Raw genomic sequence first — 21,118 nt, 5'->3', positions numbered from 1 at the left:
TATGTATCCTTTGGCCAGCACCCCCGCAACTACCCAAGGCCCTGGTAACCACATCCTACTCTGCTAAAAGGACTTTCGAAGGCTCTGCTTTTGCCTCATTTATGCCATGGGAGCCGAGGGAGGGATGAGCACCTTGAGAGCCACCTGGAGATGAGCACAGTTGCAGCAACAGAGCCTCGGGGGCTCAGCTGCACCATGGGCAGTCAGGGTTCGTTTTCAGGAAGGCATAAGGAAATTGCATTTCCTTACAATGCCTGTGTGTCCTGCCAAATGGGCTGGGTCCCAGGGACACCAAGCTGAGTGAGATGCTGTCCCTGCCCCCCACACTTGTCTGGTCTGGTGAATCAATCCTCAGACACCTTCTATGAGGGCACCCTTGGAGATTCCGGCACGTCTCACCTGGCTGAGGACCTCACCAAGCTCCACTTTTCACAAACTCCACAGGATGTGTTGAGAATCACCAGTTTCTCTGGGGAGACTCAGGGGAAGAAAAGCAGCTGGATAAGAAAATAAAAGGAAGTATGGACCGGCTCTGCAGGATGCCCCCCTCGTCAGCAGATGCCTCATGATGTGGTTGTGTTAACTCTGCTAAGACCAGGGCTGTTTAAAAGCCCCCAAAGAGTCTCTGTGAAGAGCTATTTTAAAATAGGGGAAAAAACTCAGTGAGGAAGGGGACTCCATAAGGAGTAAAGGGAAGGGGCTTCGTGGGGCCCAGCTTTAGGAGCGGAGATCCGAGGCCCATCCTGATCTTCCTGTTGGACTTGGAGAGACAGACCGTCCAGGCCCAGCTCGCCTGTCGCCCACATGGGACCAGCACAGCTGCCCACCTGTGCTGTTCACAAAGACAAAAGAAGCCATTGTGAAGGCAGGCTTTATAAAGTCAAAATATTACCCCACATCTGTTATGCACAAGGACTCAGGACGATGGTCACCATGGAACTCCGTTCTCCAGTCTAGAGGACAAAGACCAGGTTGACCTTCACCTTAGGGAGAAGGTGGAGATTTTGAAGGAGAAATTTATTTTCTCCCTGACAAAACGAAAATTTTCAGACAAATCTGAGCAGCAGTTATAGAACCTTTGGGGTAGGTTTAAAGACAGAAACTGGCCGGGTGTGGTGGCTCACGCCTGTAATCCCAGCATTTTGGGAGGCCGAGGTGGGCCAATCATTTGAGATCAGGAGTTCAAGACTAGCCTGACCAACATGGTGAAACCCCGTCTCTACTAAAAACATTAAAAAATTAGCTGGGCATGGTGGCACACACCTGTAGTCCCAGCTGCTTGGGAACCTGAGGCAGGAGAATCGCTTGAACCTGGGAGGTGGAGGTTGCAGTGAGCCAAGATCACACCCCTGCACTCCAGCCTGGGCGATAGAGTGAGACTCTATCTATTTTTTTCTTAAAAAAAAAAAAAAAAAAAAAAAAAAAAGATGGAAACTGCCCAGATTTCAAGGGAATTGAGGCTTGCTGCGCTCCCCTTAGTTTCTGAAGAGCAGGGTTCCAAGTGAGCGAGGACAGGATGAAAAGGAGAGGGCTACGCAGGGCGAACCTTCTGAGCCAGGGGCCAGTAGGAAGGGACAGGGGCATCCTGAAGGAGCAGGTGAAATGAGGGCCTTCTTCGGGGTTCTGAGAACTTCCTAGTGTGCTTCCACTCTTTGGGACAAAAGAAGTGTGCCGAATTGTTGGGGTATTTCTGCTTCACCTTTCATGAAGGTAAGTCAGAGAGATGCGTGGGGGAGCCCCAGGGCAGACCCCAAATATCCAACAGGAAGCTGCCAATAGTTAAAAACCTGACTTTCAATTAATTAAATCCTGCAGAAGGAAAGGGAGAGAGAAGAGGGATAGAAGAGAGAGAGACGTGAGCTGTACGTGCCTGACTGCTGGAGGTAATGCCCCCCTGAGCAGCAGAACGGAGTGCTCCTGTCTGGGCTGCTCAGGGCCTCTCCACGGGACCTTCTGTGCCTGCTCCACGCTCCGCCCTTCCCCAGTGCTAAGCACTGAGTCACCTGATAAAGATCGCAGTGGCCCTTCAGGTTCTGCCACAGGCTGGGGTCAGGCAGGCACTTGCCAGGTGCACAGCACCCTGACCTTCCACAGGGTATTTCCCTCCTTTGACAGGAAGAAGGTAAAGATTTTTCCTGTCCATTCTGAGACTCAGGCTGTGCTGCTCCATGGCACTTTCTGAGTGCCACCAGCTGGCAAGGCATATTTCTCCCCATTTATCTTCACTAACATGACAGTGACATAGATTGTCCCTGAGGAACATAAGACTAGCCCCTGAATTGCATCCTCCAGGACCTCCAGGGTGCACAGGAATGGATGAGGACCTCAGTGAGCCCCAGAAGCCCCTGAATGACAGACAGCATGTCTCAGGACGTCCCAAAATGAGTCCAATCTCCAGCATGTGGGTGGCCACCAGTTTCCCCAAGGGAATTCCTAAGACCATCTGCAGGCAAAGGGTCTAATGAGCACCCAGAGGAAGAAATATATACAGGGATCTTTCCTGAGGAAGCCAGAAATAATTCTCATAGCCGTGGAGCCACCGCCACCTGTAACAGCTTCCCTGACCCCAGCCCCATGGGGTCACTCTGGACTTCAGGGTTTCTAACCAGCCAGCCCTTCAGGGCCCTAGCCCAGCCTGCTCCCTCCACCTCGAGGTTTACCTGGGGCAGCCCCCACTGTCAATCATAACTCTGCCTAAACAGCACCGTGTTGGCATTCGTGACCCCCCATTACCCAATTTTCTTTTTATCAGAGGCCTTGTAACCACCTGGTTGTTTCCTTGCTTGCCTGTTTACTGCCAGTGCCCCCACAGTAGAACATGAGCTGCCCATGTGTCTGGTTGGCTGCTGTGTCAGCAGCCCTGGGCCTGCGCTGTGGGGATGCAAGGGCACATCCCATGTGCTCTGGAACCACACCTGAGACAGCCTGCCCTGCCATTTATGAGAAATGTATTCTCTCCAAAACGGGCACCTAGAAGGCACAGCCACATCCAGCATGTTCCACGGGCATGGGATAGCCTCAGAACAGCCACATCCAGCATGTTCCACAGGCATGGGACAGCCTCAGAACAGCCACATCCAGCATGTTCCACGGGCATGGGATAGCCTCAGAACAGCCACATCCAGCATGTTCCACGGGCATGGGACAGCCTCAGAACAGCCACATCCAGCATGTTCCACGGGCATGGGACAGCCTCAGAACAGCCACATCCAGCATGTTCCACGGGCATGGGACAGCCTCAGAGAGCTGCTCAGCCGAGAGGGAGGTCAGGGAGGTACAAGGCTGGGGAGTGGCCAACGCTTAAAGAGGGACCTAAGGCAGGAGGAAAGCGAGCATACGTGGAAGGCCTTACCCTGTGACAGGTGCATAACACACCTGCAGGTGTGGCATGCCTGAGGATGAGGACACCAAGCCACCTCAAAAGTGGTGAATCTAGTGTCAACCTAAGTCTCTGTAACCCTAAATCCCATGTGCTTCTCCATGGGCACAGTTTCAATGAGGAAGAGGAAGCATATTCCAGGCTGTCGGGAACCAACTGCATGAGGAGGGCAGCAGATTGCTAGAATTGAAGAGTGATGTGAGGGAGCCTTGGGCAACAGTGCTGCAGAACTGGTACCATGGACTGGCACATCCTTCTGGGGTCTAACTGCATTCCCCGGGCCCCAGTAGAGCCGTCACTGACTGTGCAGTGGCAGAAGCTGCTGTCTGTTGGGCACTTACCCAACATCAGGCACTGATTTTATCTCTGATCTTTAGCATTGGTCTATATCATTCAACAGGCTTATACATCGTGGAACCTAGGCCCAGTGAGGTTCAGGGCATCCAGGAAGTAAGTGGCAGAACTGGAATTCAGCTTGGATCTGTGTTTTCGTTTTGTTTTGTTTTGTTTTGAGACAAGGTCTGGCTCTATCACCCAGGCTGGAGTGCAGTGGTATGATCTTGGCTCGCTGCAGCCTCCGTCTCCCGGACTCAAGCCATCCTCCTACCTCAGCTTCCCAAGTAGCTGAGACTACAGGCATGCACCACCACACCAGCTAGTTTTTGTAGAGATGGGGTTTCACCATATTGTCCAGGCTAATCTCGAACTTGTGAGCTCAAGCGATCCACCTGCCTTGGCCTCCCAGGTGCTGGGATTATAGGCATGAGCCACTGTGCCCGGCCTCAGCTTGGATCTGACTCCAAAGCTCATGCTCAGCTGCGATGACTGCTTTGCACTTGGGAGTCCACATTCAGCAAACGAGAGAGTTCCACTTGGCCCCCAGCCGTACTAAACACGGCGGTTCCTGGGAGGTTCTCTAACACCACTGGGTCCTTGAACAGCCGTCTGCATCTGGACTTTAGCCTTGCACTTCATCTCCCTACCTTCTGCTCATTCCTCACAACCCAGCTCAGGGAAAATCTTCTCTGGGAAGTATTTCCCAAGAGCCTTCACTTCACTGGCCTGTGAGCCCCTCCTGCGTGTCACTGTGAAGGTAGCTTAATCCCTCCACTTCCCCCAGTGGGAAAATGCTAGGCATGTCACCCAGTATCTGTTTCTGCAAGTGCCTCAGTGGCATCCTTAACATGGTGCATTGTTAAGGCCACCACTAAGCCGTCTCTCCTCCGCTCCTGCTCCTCTTCAAGCCTGGGCCCTCTCCCCATATCCACAGGTACCCACCTGCTTCTCTGCTAGCCTGCCCTTGTTGCCTACCCCAGGCACAGGTACCTGTCGGAGATCGCCATCTATGTCAGTCTCCGTCACTGACCTTGAGCTTCTGGGCCGACTGCATGTATGAATGAATGTTGGCCAGGATGGAATAAGAAGATTTCAAGGTGTCACTTTCTTTCTGCACTCTCACTATCCAGACTCATGAGCTAAGTAGTTGTGGATAAAGTCTTTATGTACCTCCAGACTCACTCCACTCATGCAGGTCCCATTGACCTGAAGACATGGTCTCCCTCAGTCTCCACACCCTAAGGAATATTTGTGTTTCTGTTAGTAATCATGGCGGTGGCATTAATAAGACCCGGAGAGTTCTTTCTAATTCTGTGAGTTGGGTTCCTTTCATAGAAAAGAGTGCTCTAAAGGGGACAGATACCAAGCAAAGGTCCCTTGGAAGTATCCCAAACCCCAGAGTTCCCATGTCAGGTGGCTCTGAGTGTTCCTTGCCATCCTCAAAAGCAATACTCCCTTGAATAATGCCCCCCAAAGCCCAGTCCTGCCTGAGGAAGTCTTCTGGGAGTCTCACGGCCTCATAGTGTCGGGGGTTGGGGGTTGGGGCATAGAATCAATCCATGGGCACGCAGCCCCTGGCCTGTGTTTAAGCTGTTCATAAGTAGAAAGTTCAGGATCATGGCCATCCTGCTGGTACTCGAGGAGTTGATCAGTGTTTTCGAGAAAGCTACATTAATTAACTAAATCAAAGATGCTTTTTCTTCAGCCAGGGTTCCCTCTGTGAAACCATTCATCTCCAGCTAGAGAAAAACAGTGGAATTTTTGTTTCGCTCTAAACCCAAGGCTGCATCAGGCTTTTTTAGTGTGGGGCTTTGACATGAAGAGACCCATGCTCATTTCTGCCTGGTGTCTCTCATGCCCCCTACCTTTGTTTCTAACTCCTAGGTTCCATTCCTGGCTCTGCTCTAATCTAATCTGGACCTCTGTAGCGCAGAAGCATATTCTCTCTCTCCTGTCCGTGTTGTTGGCAAATTCTTTCTTTACACACCTCAGCCTCTACCTGGTGGTGAATGCATGGCTTTGCGTTTATTGTTACCAAGTGTCAGCACACATAACTAAAGAGAGAAGACCACCAGGGGAGGTGGTCCAGGTTAATGGGCTAGTAACCTAGTCTTTGGAGTCAGATAAGCCTAGGTTTGGATCCAGGATCCACCTCGAGTGGCACACGGCAAGTTACCTGCTTGAGTCAGATAAGCCTGGGTTTGGATCCAGGATCCACCTCAAGTGGCACACGGCAAGTTACCCACTTACCAGCACCGCTGTTTCCTTGCCTACCTCATAGGACTGTTAGAAGGCTGAAGGACAGGGGGCATGTTGCTGCTGGTCTAAGGGCCCTCGGGGAACCCTTGCCTAAACTGGTAAAAAACCCATCCTGAACAGCCAGTGCAGGGACTGACTGGCCCACTGCAGAGGGAACTCCTCTTGGGAGCCTTCTGCTTAGAGGCCTCTGTCCCCACAACAGTCTGCAGTAGGTCAGGCATTTGGTTATGATCTGTGCTGGCGCGGAATGTGCTTCCCCCTTGTGCCATTATTTAGGTGTTATGCAAGTGCTTCAGTGACCTGCTCCACCCAGGGCACTAAGGTGCCACAAGTGTCCACTTTATAGCCACGAGAGAGCATAAGCACCCAGAGAGCCTGACTTGCCATAGGTGACAGCTCCCCAGAAGTCCAGCCATGCCTTCACAGGGGAGAGTTTGAAGCAGTAGCTTCCTCGGGGCCTTGTTCAGCACACCAGAACCGAGTCAGACCTCTGCCCTCCGGGCCGCCTGCCTCCTCACAAGTGCTGTCTGCGGGGCCGGCCAGGAAGCACATGCCCAGCTGCAGGGCTCCTGGGCCTGGAGAGATGCCTGGAAAGGCCTTACTGGGCAGAGGTGCAGGGAGACCAGGGCCAAGGGAGCCCTCTCCACCACGCTTTGCCACCTGACAATGTGCTGAGTCACCCAGCTCCCCCAGACACCTGGCTCGACTCAGGCTCAGTGCAGACAACGAGCCAGATGGAGCCCAGCTGAGACACCTTGAGTCCTACCGCTCTGCTGCCACAGCTGCCTGGAGCCATGCCTGGCGCTAGGCTAGGAGGCACAGTGCGGGGTCCCAAAGGCAAGACGCAGTCTCAAGGTGTTCTGCGAGCACCAGCAGGCCTGGCAGAATGACAAGCAGTGGCTTGGAGAGGGGCCGTTAGAGTTCTTCCGGCCCCAGCGTTCCCCCGCGTGCAGATGAGGCAAGCCCGAGTTGAGAGCTTGTGCTGCAGGGCCAGGCCTAGGCCTCATCTCTCCTCCCTGCTGCCTTCCACGCCATTCCCATAGAACCTTGGGCAGGTGAGGCATGGGCAGACCTTCCGGGGCCCGCTGGTGCGGGTAAGAGTCAAACTTGCAAGGACATAACCGTAGCGTGGTAAGTGCTGCCTGTGTGGCAGCCAGTGCCCCCAATCCTAGGCTCATGGTGTCAGGCTAGGCCCTGAGCTCTCCATCCTGGGGGCTCATCCCTCCATGGGAGCCTGTTCCTGCATGGGGGCCACATCAGCACCAACCTTCCAGGCACCTTCAGGACGGCCAGAGAGGTGTTGGTGGCTGTGTTCTCGCACGAGTCTGATCATCTTGGGAGTGGTCTTCATGCTGCACACTTGCTGGTATAACAGTTAAGTGAAAGTAACTTTGAACTGAGTCCAAGGGTTGATTTTTGCCAAACTTCAACCTCAGGCTAGCCGTTTGTCAGCCCTGGCTCAATCTTTATAATGTCTGTCTGCTCCAAACTCAGGAATCCCAAGACCTTCAGAGTGGGCATTACTTTGCAAAGACAGGCCTACTTCCTACGCCAACAGGCTTTTTAGAATTGATGTGGCCAGGTTTCTAGAACTATCCCACACTCTAGGCCACCCTTGTCCCTCTTTCCTGTGTTTATTTGGAGAGCATGTTGTGCACATCAAAGAGGAGGTTCCTGCTGGTGGTTTCATCAAATTACTGAGCAAGAGAAGCGCCGAAGAGATGCAGACATTCCTGGAACAGATTCCTTGTGGCACGCAGATCTCATCCCTTTATTTCTATTTCCGCTGACATTCTGGGGTGTCTCTTTTCTGTAGTCTCCTAGTCCTCTTTGTGATGAGGAGGGCTGCCACGGTGGCAGGTTACTTTGGAAATGTGAAGTAGGAAAAGTGCCTTGTGAGGAAAGGGCTCTAACCAAACAGTAGTGTCCTAAAGATAGCCCCGGCTGAGAGCAGAGAAGAGCAACTCCCAGATGCAGTGTTGGAGGTGCCAAGGCTGGGCCCTGCTTGCCTGGAGTGGCTGTGGGTTATGTACAAGGCTGTAATCAGTAATTTCTCACATTTGGATACAGCTATCTTTTCCAAAGCGCGTTCACATCCACCGCAGTATCATTTTAGGCAAGTTGGCAGAGTATGAACCAGGCTCTCGTTTGCATCTGCAGACTTGAGGGCCACACTCCCCTGTGTGCTTTGCACAGCACAGACCCTCAGCCTTGTCAGCGAGGCAAACAAAGCACCTGCCAAGGGTCGCCGCACAGTGTCGCACTCGGAGTCCCCACCAAAGTTCCCATCAAAGTCAGCCTGATTATTTTCCACTGCATTTTCCTGAAAGGATGTTATGATTTTCTAGATGTTTGGTGGCTGGCGATAAATCAGGCTTTTATGATGTCATGTGAAAGGCCCCCCCTCGGACTTCCTCCTGGGGCAGCCGGAGGATGAAAGTGGGCCATGTTGCTTGCGCAGTGGACACAGCTTGTCTTAACCCTTTCCTCACCTGTCCCGTGGACCACGGCCACGGAAGAAGACAAGCTGTTTCCCCTCAGCCTGCCTTTCACAGGAGCACAGCCAGGACGTATGAAACGGAGCTCCTTTCCCAGAGCTAAGCAGACTTTCTCAGCAGAGAGGCTCTGGCCTCAAATCAGGATCAAAACAAGAAGGCGTGCTCCATGGAATGATATGAGAGGTCACAGGTGATTCTCTAGAAGTGATCTTTTGAAAGAGTCCCTGTTCTCTAATCATGAAATCCTGAAAAAGGAGATGCTACGTAATGCTGGCAGGGCTGTGGGGAGAGGCACACGCAGACTCCACTAGGAGAACTTCGCTTCTGGCATTGTTGATTCATAGAACGTCTTTGAAAGCAATAAAAAGGTTCTCATTCAGACGAAAATCCTAGGAGTTCTCTGTCAGTCCTCTTTCCCTCACCACCGCCTCCAACCCCAGGGAGGCCTTTTCTGCTCTTTCTCCAAGATCATCTCAAGTTGACCCATGCCTTTCCGTCGCTACGTCCCCTCCCCACCCCTCGTGTCCAGGCCACCATCGTCTCTTACCATATCTGTGGCTGGAGTCTCTTAGCCAGTCTCTCCCCTGCTCTTGCCCCTCTTTCTAAACCACAGGCAGCATCTGCAGGCATCTTTGATCTCATCCATCGCAGCATATGCCCCCAGCACTTAAAAGCCCACCGTGGCTCTGAGCAAAGCCCAGATTCCATATTGGATGTGCTGGGCCAGTAAAGGATGGAGTTCAAAGTGAGTGGGTTCTCACTGTAAATGAGTGGACTTTTACACAGTGCACACGGACACAGAGACACACCCAGAGAGAGAGAGAAAGACACACACACGCAAGAGTATGGTAAAAATGTTTTCAAAACTCAGGCAAGTTTCAGTGCTGTGCCTCATCCTCTTGAGAGCTACTGGGAAAGGAGAAGGCCTTTAACCAGCAAGGGGAGCTCAGGGTCACAGCTTCACTGCAGGCAGGAGGAAATGAAGGGTGGAGCGGCATCTCAGTAGCCCTCAGAGGCTGAGCATGTCCTCATTTGGCCAGAAGAGGGACAGCCCTTTCACGGCAAACCCTAGCAGGTGCTGGAATAGCATGGCCAGGTTACTGCCTCTGGTGATCCCTAGTCTCCATGTCTTTCAGGGCCAGCTGGGTGCAGTCCCGCTGCAGTCGCCTGCACCTGAGTCGCCAGGTGCTTTTAGGTTAGGTGGCCCAAGCACATCAAAGAGTGGCAGATTTTCCAGGGGAAGAGGGATTATGTATTAGAGTTGGGCCATACAGGGCAAGAACAACTCGTCCACCTTTTTAAAAAGACACACAGCTAAATGTCAGTTTATAGTCAGTTCCACACTTTCAAAAATTGGCACCAGAAAGTCAGACTTGTAAACTCCATCAAGTTGAGGTAGCCAGCTTTCCAACCCCCAGCCACGGCCTGCAGGCTATAGATACTCCAAGGCAGTCACTGTGACTGGACAGCAGAGCCTCGCGACCACGTGGCTTTGCTGGGAAAGGCCTGGGCTCCGTGGCAGAAACCACCCGGGAGGCCAACATGCCTGCCTGTGTGTCCCTCCCAGCCTCGTGATCACGGGCTGCTCTCCCCCTCACTCTCCATGCCCAGTCACAGCAGCCTTGTCTCTGGGGTTCCCTTAAGGCCTTTTTAGCTGCAGTGTCCCCAAGAGACCCTCACACCCCAGATCTTTCTGTGACCGGCCCCTGCGCATTGTGCAGATCTCTGATCCAGTGACCTCTGTGAAAGGCCTTCCCCGCCCAGCCAGTACAGAGTGCCCTCCCGCCCTCCAACAAGCCAGCCCCCTCTGCAGTCACTCCCTTGTGCTCCATCAGCCGAAACTCAGGTCTCCGCAAACTCTTGTGCTGTCAACCCCTAGAACATGGGCTTCATGACAGCCACGGCCTTCTCTTGTCCATGTTTGCTTCCCCAAGGCCTAAAGCAGTAAATGTGTGGCAACAAGCAAGCAAGAGACTGTGAAATGTTTGCAGAAATTGAGGGACAGCAGAGTACAAAATCTTCTACACTTACACTCTGTTACAGCTATTCAGAAAATGATTATCTAAAATTAGAGGAAGGGTTGGGGTGCAGGGTAAAAGTTGCATCTAAGTATCAAAGAAAAACTATAAAACAGCCCACTTAAAAATGTTACATCTTCATCCATGATGTTACTACAAGAAATGAAAAGAATCGTTTTTCCTACATTTTAGTGATAAATAATAGCCTTAATGGAAAGCCTGTATAGGATGAATTAGAAATGGTTCTAGCTGCTTTTACTGTGCAATTTTGAATTCTCACACAACTTTGCAAGCCTTGCCATCCCCATTTTACAGATTTAAAACCTGAATCTCAGAGTTATTAAGAAAGAGTGAAGTGGTTGAGCCACGTTATGATTCCAGGTCTCTCCAGCAATGTCCCCATGTTGGTTGTGTCTAAGAATTTTTCTTCCTTTAGAGGCAAGGTCTCATTCTGTCACCTAGGCTAGAGTACAGTGGTGTAATCATAGCTCACTGCAACCTCAAACTCCTGGGCTCAAGCAGTCCTCCCACCTCAGCCTCCCAAGTAGCTGGGACCACAGGCAAGTGCCACCACACCCAGCTAATTTTTTAAAGTTTTTGTAGACAGGGTCCTGCCATACTGCCCAGGCTGGTCTCAAACTTCCGGCCTCAAGGAATCCTCCTACCTCAGCCTCTCAAAGCACTGGGATTACAGGCATGAGCTATCACACCTGGCCAAATTTTTGTATTGAGATAAAATCTATATACTGTGAAATGCACAAATGTTGAACTGCAGTTTGATCTGACAAACGCACACACTCATGTAACCGACACTCCTATTCATATAAGGAGCATTTCATCACTCCAGAAAGTTCCTTGGTGCACCTTCCCAGTCAGTACTCCTCCCCTGTCCTCCAATCTCGTTTCTATAACCATGGATGCCTCTTCTGGGACCTCACATACAGCAAATCATACAATATGTACAATATGGACTCTTCTGTGTCAGTTTCCATCCAGCATTAAGTTGATATTTCTGTGTGTTGATACCATCTATTACTTAGAGACCTCTTTGCCACTCAAATTAATGTGCATAAAGTGTATTGCTTACAACACATTCTACAGAGGGTTTTGTCCTATTGAGTGTTGTGACTGCTGGACTAGGAATCGGCAGAACCTGATCACTAGATGCCTTTGTGACATTCTCAAGTACTTGGCTGAAATACCTCTGCAGATGCATTTCGGTACAGGACTTTGTTCCTCTCATGAAGATATAAAGGAGTGCCAGGTGACCATGTAGTATAGACACCTGACAAAACCCTGTGAGCCTTCCTGTGATGATGGGTGGCCAAATGGGTGATAACAGAATTACAGTCAACCTAAAGAGTTGTCATCATGCTCATCTCCTCTCCATACCTCTCCAAAAATTTGCTAACAAATATCATAGTAATTATCTTAATCTTTTCTCCAATATAAAAGTCCCCAGAGAAATGGCCAAAAAGCAAGAATCTGGATGTGGTCAGGTGTTTGGCTAGGCCTTGAGTTTCTTAAGAAGTGGCTGAGGGAATGAATATTTGGAGGAGCCTGTGGGTATATGTTTGATAGACCCTGTTTGAATGACCCTGTTAACGTTATTTATATTTGGATTGGGGAGAAGGAGGAAGGGGAGTGAGGGAGGGAGGGAGGAAGGAAGGAAGGAAGGAAAGGAAGGAAGGAAGAAAGGATGGATTATTGAAGTGAGGTGTGTTGAATTGGAGGACTTAATATACTGTATACATTGAGAAAAACCACAAAGGAAAAAAATCCCATCTACATTGTACTGTGTAGTACTCATGTCCAAAGCAGTGGTGGTGGGTCGGTGGGGGGGGGCATTTCTAAGAGATAGGTAGATTTCCTAACAAACTAGAAGGAAACAAGCTTAAGGAAAATTACCTTCCTCTTATGCAATTCAGGATCCCCTGTGGCCTAGGTAGGCATTCCTAGATGAGAAGGTGCAGGGTAAAGATAAGCCAGATGACAAGTACTTTAGCTTTTACCTCCGAGATACTTTGCTTTGCACAGAACTTTCATCTCTAGGAAAGAGGCCACCTGCAACAGATACAAAAATCTCTTAGGTTGCATTTTGGATGTGATTGTTTTGTAGTTTAATTAGCTGATGTCTATAAAGCGCTTTGAGGGTAGAAAGCCCTAAGTGGCAAGAGCACAGCGGCCTGCCTCTCGTATCCAGGGTGCCACTTACCAGCGATGTCACAAGAGTCCCTAATCGGTCCACTCAAAGGCGCTTTATCTCCTGTCCTCGGGGTTTTGCCACCTCCTTCCAGCATGGATAAATCTTTACACCCTAGATCCAGTTATTAACAGTAACCAGTAATTTCCGACCAAGATGGTGCTGGCTTTGAAGCCTGGAATGCTGAGGTCACTGACAACCTTATCTCCTTTTCATTAAATGGCCCCTGCATCACAACTATGAGTCAGCCACCCCCCATCTCAGCTAGTCAAAGTGGAGATCAGTGAGCTAACCGGAACCAAGAGAGCTCTAGTTACAGTAATTAATCTAGCTTTCCCCAGATTGATGCTACTGTAAGCATCAGGGATCAAGAAATAAAGCTAACAAAAAATTAACTCCACGATTGCAATTATAGATGTAGAACAGGTACAGACAGACACAGCACCTTGTAAATATGTATGATGCAAGATGACATCCCCAAAGTCTTATATGGTTATTTCATTTAAAGAAACCTATTAGACACCTACCTATGAGTAGGCAGCTCCCCAAAAGCTTCCCAGCGCAGCCTCTGAGAAGTGCTTTCCCCTGCTCAGCTGGCTCAGACTGCTGCGTGGTTGAACGGGGAAGGCCTCAAAGTTGCATAGGGCTGGACAGGGCAGACAGTGGGCATGTTCCTGGGCTGGGCCCCACTCAGGAGGTGGGGGGCGTGCTCCTCTTTCCCAGTCAAAGGCCAGGCAGCCCATGGGCAGGCGGACGCAGCCGGGGCAACCACCTGGTCTGGGGAAAGGAACAAGCTTTGGGGTGGTATAAACTGCATAGACCATGTGCGGTTCATCCCATGGAAGAAAGAGGACCGCTGCACTCATCTCCACACACCTCCAGCAGGTCTGCTAGAAAGGGCTTTCTCCAGAATATGTGTTAAAACTTTGTTTTAAAGGAAGTTGACTTGCTTAAATCCTGTATTTCTCCTAAATAATTATGTTGTCTGTGTAGCTTATAGAGCCCTTTTTGCTTAACTACAATTCTTGTTTTATGTCAACTATGTCAACCATATTTTTAAAATATAAATGAAAAAAGATCCATTTATATATAGGTTGCACTATACATGCCATTAAGTTCTCCTTTCATGAAGTGAACACCGGTAATTTTTTTTACCACCCTAAGCTTATTGACAAGTAGGCGCATAATGAAGACCACGTTCTCATCTACTTTCCACGAAAGCTCTCCTGTACTAGCCGGACTTTGTCGCTGGTTTCTGGGGCATGCATACGGATGGATGCATTTCTTTCCATTTGTTTAGTAGTGCTTAACAGCTGCTGATCCCAAATGACAAATTCTACCAACTGAGATTCCATCAGAAAAGTGGGATCGGGGAGAGGGGTGGTCAGAGGATTTTAAAGTGCCCATTAGGCACCATGCAGGAGGACTGGACCGCACATCCGGAGTCATCTAAGGAGGCTCCCAGCAGAGGTGACAGTGGCGATAGTGGGAGTGTCCAGTGGTGGTTTTATTCCAAGCCTACACCATTGCTGATTGCCACACAGCAGCCTCCATAAGGGTGGCTACTACGGAGGAGGCCATGGTGCAGGGCCTGCTCCTCCCTCTGCCACTTCCTCTCCACTGCCTGCACCCTCCTTGGGCCAGTGCTGACTGACTCCATTTCCCTGAGGCTGCCTGAGCATTGTTTGAGCTCTGCCGGCATTCTGTTAGCCTCTGTTGATGGACAGTCCCACCGAGTCCCGCTTCCTGAGCAGACAGAACCGCCTGCTGTTTTCTTCTCCTCTCTTATCGCCCCTTGTCATTAAAGGGGAGGTCTGACTTCCACTTCAGTTGGTGTGGATAGACAGCAGTAAGGGAACAGAGAGGGAATGTTCATTACTGCTGTTAACACCACAGCATTTCTTGCTGCTCGGACATTGGCTCCCTCTTTGGGAAGGATTAAACCAAAGGATAAATTCGTGAGCATGTAAGGCTTCAAGCTTCACCCAAGAAGAGATGTCGTATATTGCAAATTTTCTGGGGGATCTTTCAGAATTCATTTTTTGTTATTTCCCAGTCTTATTCTCAACTATCTGGAATCTTGACTAGGATACTCTGTGCGACTTGAGAGCTTTTTCCTGAGGCTTTTTGTTGTTGTTTAGCAGCTCTGCCTTTCTGAAAAAGAAACATTACCCCAAGAGTCAAGCTTTCCTATTCACTCTACACTAGCAGAAAGTTGGATCAAGAACCAAATTCATTGGCATTCTTTTATTCCCTTGGAACCTGAGCTATTCCTCAATTTTGCTTTTCTAAGAAAAGTAGAAGGGAAAAAAAAAAGAATATTAAGTGCCCCTCACAGCTCGGTATCTTAAATTCCTGAAGATATTTCGCCAAGGCTTTCATCAGTCTCGGCTTTCCTTATTAACATCCCTGTCCATACATCTTCTCCTATTTAGAGCACTCAAGAGTCAATTTCTTCCAAGATGTACATTAGAAATTTAACAATAGTCTGCCAAAAGATCTCATACTCTTAGAATATTTCTCCACCTAAACAGATGTTCTTTGCAAACCTTATAAGCAGACCTGCTGAGGAAATGTGGCATCCAACACCTAGTTTGAACTAAATTTTAAAATTTTCCCAAAGCAAACTCAGTGAAAAGGGGAGAAAATGAAATGAGACTGTGAACTTCAAAAAATCATCCTATGTGATACAATCTGTTTAATAGCATTCCCCACAATGGTCTTAGAGAAAGTGGTATGGAGTATCAAAGGCAATGGATGTGTTAAAGAATGATCAAAATAACGTCGGGGGAAGGAATGAAAACTAACCAGTGTGATTTTAAAGCTGCGTTGTTATCTAGATGGAAGAGATCTGAGGAAAGGGACCTGTCGTTAAGGTAGAAGATAATGGCACACTATGGTCTCTCCTTTTCTGGAGTTTGCGTTAACTACTGTGGGCTCAGAAACGGGCTTAATGACTTTTCCAGCATTTGGTCTGGCTCTTTATCAGTTCACTTTAACAAGAACATAAGCCAGGAAAGCCTAAAAAATGGCTGCAGCCAAACATGCCCTCCTCTATGCTGCCATTTGCAGCTCTGTAAATGTATGCCTGGATGATACAGCTAAAGGACAACTCCCGAAGGTCAAATGAATACACACAGTCCGTGAGTCAGAAATCTGAAGGGCTGTGTGGACGGAGACATTGCTCCTGCTGTTTTGCTGCTGTAAAATGCTCAGTTAAACCTAATTGAATTTGACAATTATAAATTACATATTGAAACCGTATAGTTCACCTAAGGAATAGCAATGAAAACAGTGAAGACACCAGAAGCCAGAGTTCAGGAAATGTCATATTCACATAGAAATACTTTAAATTTTTCTCAAAGCTTTATTTTCTCTTTTTTCAAGAAAAGCTCCAGACCACCCAGTTGCACTGGTGGAAGTCCTTTTGGGAAGCTGTACGTAAAATCATCACTTTAATTCAGCTTCTGCCCCCGTTGTCATACTAACGCTGTAAGCATATGTATAATGAAGGAACCGAACTGTCAAAAAAGAAGAAAAGAGCGCAGTAGATAAGCTCGTTCTTCTCTCTTGTCCTTAGGAGCTGATTATACCCTAGTGGAGGGGATTTGTGGAAGTTCAAAAGTCTTTAAGAGGGAGGTAAAGATTAAAGGAACGTGTATGTTGGCCCACACTCTCCTCTCAGTCCTCACAGTTCTGTATCTGAGCACAGCAGTTCGGACCCCGTTGTATGAGCAGTTTCCACCACCTAATTCCTTCTCAGCCCAGAGGAAGCCTTATTTAAAGAAGGGAATCCACATCCTTGCTCTCCCTCTAGAGTTATGTGCACTCTCTCACACAGGCCCTCCCCACGCCACCCTTTAAGTATGTCCTGTGCCTAGAACCTCGCAGGATGAACTATTGACTATATCTTTTCTATAAATGACACAATGGGAAGAAGTAAGAAATTCCTTCAGGAACAGTTAAGTGTAAAACAAGCTGGGATGCTAGTAATCTTTCCTTAAAAGTTGATTGGAACATAAGCTTACTGCCCAGTCCAGATGTCAGCCTAGGAACAGCTGGCATAGAGAGCCGACGTTTTGTTCTGAGGGGACCTCATCCTTTTTCTTCCCAAGGTCTCTTGGTCTAATTAAATTTCAGGGAGACAGAGCCTTGGCAGAAGGTTAAAGGAAGCAGCTAGACTGCAGTATTGGAGCGAGGCTCAAAACTAAATTGAGAAGTTTAACTGGGTGCGTCTCTGGTTTCAATGAAATACTTTTACAGTGTATGGTAGCAATATCTGTTTCTAAGCCTTTGAAAACCATTTTTCTTTTTCCTTAATTGTAGTTCCCTGATTGTTTTTATATCGTGAGCTACTTGTAGAAAACTACAGGAAACATAATTACAATACAAAGCTCCATTTCCCAAGCCTACCAAGATTATTTGAAGCCAAGCTGGGTTTTAGGGTTTTGCTGACTATGTGTTCACAGCCATGAATTGCATCCTATGCCGTGCTGGTTGATTTACAGCCAGTGTGATGTGATTAAACAATAACCATGTTTCTCCACACCGTCTAGCTGCTATAGGATTGAGAGAGGGGAGGGATGGGCTGCATGACTCCACATGGCACAGCTTCCTCTGGGGAAAAAGAATGAGTATCTTTGTGTGACGCTTATAGCAAAATAGAAGCCTGTAGAAATATATACAAGTTTATTTAGGGAGGGGAAAGAAAAATAAATTACTTTGTTTTTCTGCTTATATTGCTATTTCCTTGTAGAGCTATGTTAAATTGCTAATTACTACTTTTTGTATTCTACTTTTCCTGAAGAATCTGTATATGGACTTTTAGGGCCAGCAGAAATAACTTGTTTTAGTATTATTAATACTCTGGGGAGGAAACTGGTACTTTAGTGTATTGCGAAATGCAAAGCGTTTGAAAAAGTAGTGATGGATGATGAGAACGAGAGCGAGAGTCGCTGCGTGTACTGCTGCAGCCCCATTTCAAGCCCACGGTGCAGACATTCAGTAGGATCCAGACAGCCTCTGCTCTAGAAGGCTTAGCAAAGAAGGTGAGCTCCAAACCCAGGGCAAAGCAGGTCCCACCCCTGCCCTCCCCACCTTTTCCGTCATGAATCTAGAACAAATTCCCCCACCTGCCAAGTTTCAGGGAAGTCTGAAGAAAATAAGCAGGAAAGGCTTTCAGAGGCAGCTTGACTGTTACTTTCACAGGATGAAACTCCTTTTAGGCTGTTCTTTAATTTGTATGTAGCTGAAATAGAATGATCGAGTATTTCTCACCTTTAAAGATCGGCTATTTTCGTACTGCCTTCACATTCAGTTTATTTCGAGGAATCACATCTTATGTGTTATTTGATGAGTACATTTGTGTATGGAAAAGCTAAATATTTATCTCACTTCTAACAATTATGTATCTCAAAGTCTTTTTTCTTTCTTCCCTCCCTCCTCTCTTTCTCCTTTCCTTTCTTCCTTCTTTCCTATTTTGTAATTCATCTTGAAATTCTCATCTCAATCTTCATGTAAATCAGTCTTCACAGAGCTGTAACAAAGACATTGGTGAGTAGGGGCTGAGAGCAGGATTAAGTTCTTCTCCGCTGGTTTTCTTTTAGCCAGCCTTCCTTCCAAGGAAGCCTCTTAAGTCGATGGAAATGAAATGCCCTTGTCTCCTCGAGTGGAGCAGTTGGGGAAAGCGGGAGGAGAAAGGCACTCCCAGAGGGGACGGTGGCGGGCAGTGCGGGGTCCTGCAGAGCTGCTGGCTGCAGCTCTGTGCTGGATCGTGGAAGGACAAGTGGGTCGAGATCGGCATTTTCTTAGGAACAGAATCGAACCGAGTAGAATAGGATAGACCGTCTATAGAGTTCCTGGACGCTAAGGCTAAGTATTGCTTCGTGAAACTCCAGTTTCGTTTTATGAGCGCGTGTGTGTGCGGGAGGCGATGTGAACTGACTTTTCTGTGGGTACGAAAAGCCCAAAGCCACCGCCCAGGAAGAACCGCGCTTGGCTGCGATCCGGGAAGAAACATCCACGGCCGCATTAGAAAGAGGGTCGCACGCTCCGGCCGAGATAGAGGGGTCCCCGAGTCCTGGGACCTCGCGCCCCACACCCCGAGTCCCTTCCCCGCGGGGCTGGTGGCTTTGGGTAGGATGGGCGCTTGGCGCGGCCAGCCCTGCGGCAGGAGCTGAGCGGCGCAGGGACACGGGCAACTGGGAGGGGCGCCTGGTGATTTACTCACTTCCCTCCTAGCGGGAGAAGCACAGTAATTCGAAACAGTTCTCAGTAGCGTCCCTGACAACTTCATGTAAAAAAAAAAAAAAAAAAAAAAAAAAAAAAAAGCATTAAGGGTCCAAGGGACGCGTTGGGGAGAAGAGGGGTGGAGGTAGCTGGGGATGGATCGCTGTCACGGTCCGCACAGCACATTCTTAACCGCGACCTAGTGATTTACGGCGCCGAGAGCCGCAACTGAACGCGCACAGCAGGGACCGAAAGCAGGGAAACCCGGAGCCTTGTGCGCCCAGAGGAAGCGGAACGGTGGGAGTTCCCGGGGCTCGGGACCTGCTGCGCCCCCCCCGACCCACGCCTGCCTCGTCTCCCCCTCTTCTTCCCTAGGACTTTCTGCAGGGCGACTGCACCAAAGCGAAACAGAAGCTGAACTGGAAGCCCCGGGTCGCTTTCGATGTGAGTATCTCTTAGGGCGCACGCCGCCCGCTGCGGGGCCCCGGGCCGCAGGGCGGCAGCTCTCAGGGTCGGGCGCCTGAGGCGCCTGCGATGCCCAAAGCCCGGAGGGCGGGGTGCGGGAGAAGTGAGGGGAGCTGGAATGAGGGACGCGGAGGCCTCTCTGGGGCCGACACCCGGGGTGGGGTGTCACCAGGAGAGAGTGGCAGAAGCTCCTCCCTCACGCCCACCCCTGTGTTGCAGGAGCTGGTGAGGGAGATGGTGCACGCCGACGTGGAGCTCATGAGGACAAACCCCAATGCCTGAGCAGCGCCGCGGAGCCCGGCCCGCCCTCCGGCTACAATCCCCGTGGAGTCGCTGGTGCAGACGCGCTGTGGGGATGGGGAGGGGCGTGCCAATCTGCGGGTCCCCTGCGGCCCCTGCTGCCGCTGCGCTGTCCCGGCCGCAGGAGCGGGGCCGCCCCGCCGAGGTTTGTAGCAGCCGGGATGTGACCCTCCAGGGTTTGGGTCGCTTTGCTTTTGTCGAAGCCTCCTCTGAATGGCTTTGTGAAATCAAGATGTTTTAATCACATTCACTTTACTTGAAATTATGTTGTTAGACAACAAACTGTGGGGCCTTCAAATTGTTTTTCTCTTTTCATATTAAAAATGGTCTTTCTGTGAACTAGCATTTACAGGGTCGGTGTGGATGTTTTCTCCAAGTTATGAACACGGCTATAAGGGTCCCCAAACAACCCCACAATCCAGGCCTTGGAATGAGATCGCTGTGGTCAGGCCTTGCCCTGTTTTGAGAAGGCCCTTGGTGGGAGGACTCCTGCAAGGCTAAGGGGGGCGGGGGTGCTCCGGCGAGCCTCCTCCTTAGTCTTTGCCTGGGACATTTCTTTCCCCTCCTGGTGACAAGTCACTCTGGAAACCTAGTTCCTGCAGAAGGGAGGAATTCACACCCTGGCTGGTCTCTGCTGACTATAATTAGAACCCAAGGGCTCTCACCATCTGAAAAAGAAGTCTTGAGAAATAGAGGGGGGTCGGAAGAAGAAACTTGAAGGTAAGCAAATACTGTTGGAACATTCCATGGCAAAGCCACCAGGTTACCTAGAGGTCTGAGCCTGTGCCTTTCCTTGTGGTCTAGAATCTTTCACACAGTGCTTATTTCCAACCTCTTCTTATTACTGCTAGGTCACTTTTTAAATCTAAGTTTAATGTATTCATTCAGCCATTTATGTTAAGTGCCTAATACATGCCAGACATTGTGCTATGCACTTGAACGACATCAGCTTTAATTTGAAGTTATAATAAAAAGGTTTAAGGCTCAGCCTCAGATCTCTGGACCTGGTTTCATTGAGTGCATCATTTAGGTGGCCTGGGTAAGACCACAGGTGTGTGCTCCTGAGCTATGTATGGTGTACAGCTACAGGTAGGCTGACACACACATGTGCAGGACACCCATAGGCAGCAAGCAAGGATTCGTGTACAGGTGTATACCTCTACATGAAATACAGTATTTTGCCCTAGAACAAATTAGGTCAGGACACTTCTTCTCCCCCTCACTCCCCTTCCAAGCAAAATAAAATAAAACTTTATAGCAAATGGAATTCCAGCCTTTGCACATGTGTGCGTGAGTGCGGGTAAACTATTTCTGAACGTCTTCACAGGCAGGTTTATGATCTGGGGGAGGACCGAGTCTCCAACGACTGGCGCAGGAGAGAGGGCTCTTTGTGTGGCTGCCCAGTCGCTGTGAAAGCTTGCTGGCCGGGCGG

The 21,118-nt window shown here is 49.4% G+C and overlaps 1 protein-coding gene across 1 annotated transcript in view; it reads left to right on the top strand.

The window, feature by feature from the left end:
- GMDS (GDP-mannose 4,6-dehydratase) overlaps positions 1-20,031 on the top strand; it is a 622,616-nt gene extending 602,585 nt beyond the window's left edge. Inside the window, exons 10-11 of the mRNA XM_002816345.6 lie at positions 19,297-19,365; positions 19,606-20,031. Coding sequence (XP_002816391.1) covers positions 19,297-19,365; positions 19,606-19,668 — 132 coding nt within the window. The 3' untranslated portion in view covers positions 19,669-20,031. The remainder of the gene's footprint in view (positions 1-19,296; positions 19,366-19,605) is intronic.
- Positions 20,032-21,118: the final 1,087 nt, after the last annotated feature.

Source organism: Pongo abelii, chromosome 5, assembly GCF_028885655.2.
Source record: "Pongo abelii isolate AG06213 chromosome 5, NHGRI_mPonAbe1-v2.0_pri, whole genome shotgun sequence".
NCBI lineage: Eukaryota > Metazoa > Chordata > Mammalia > Primates > Hominidae > Pongo > Pongo abelii.
This window is presented reverse-complemented; position numbering and strand designations above follow the sequence as displayed.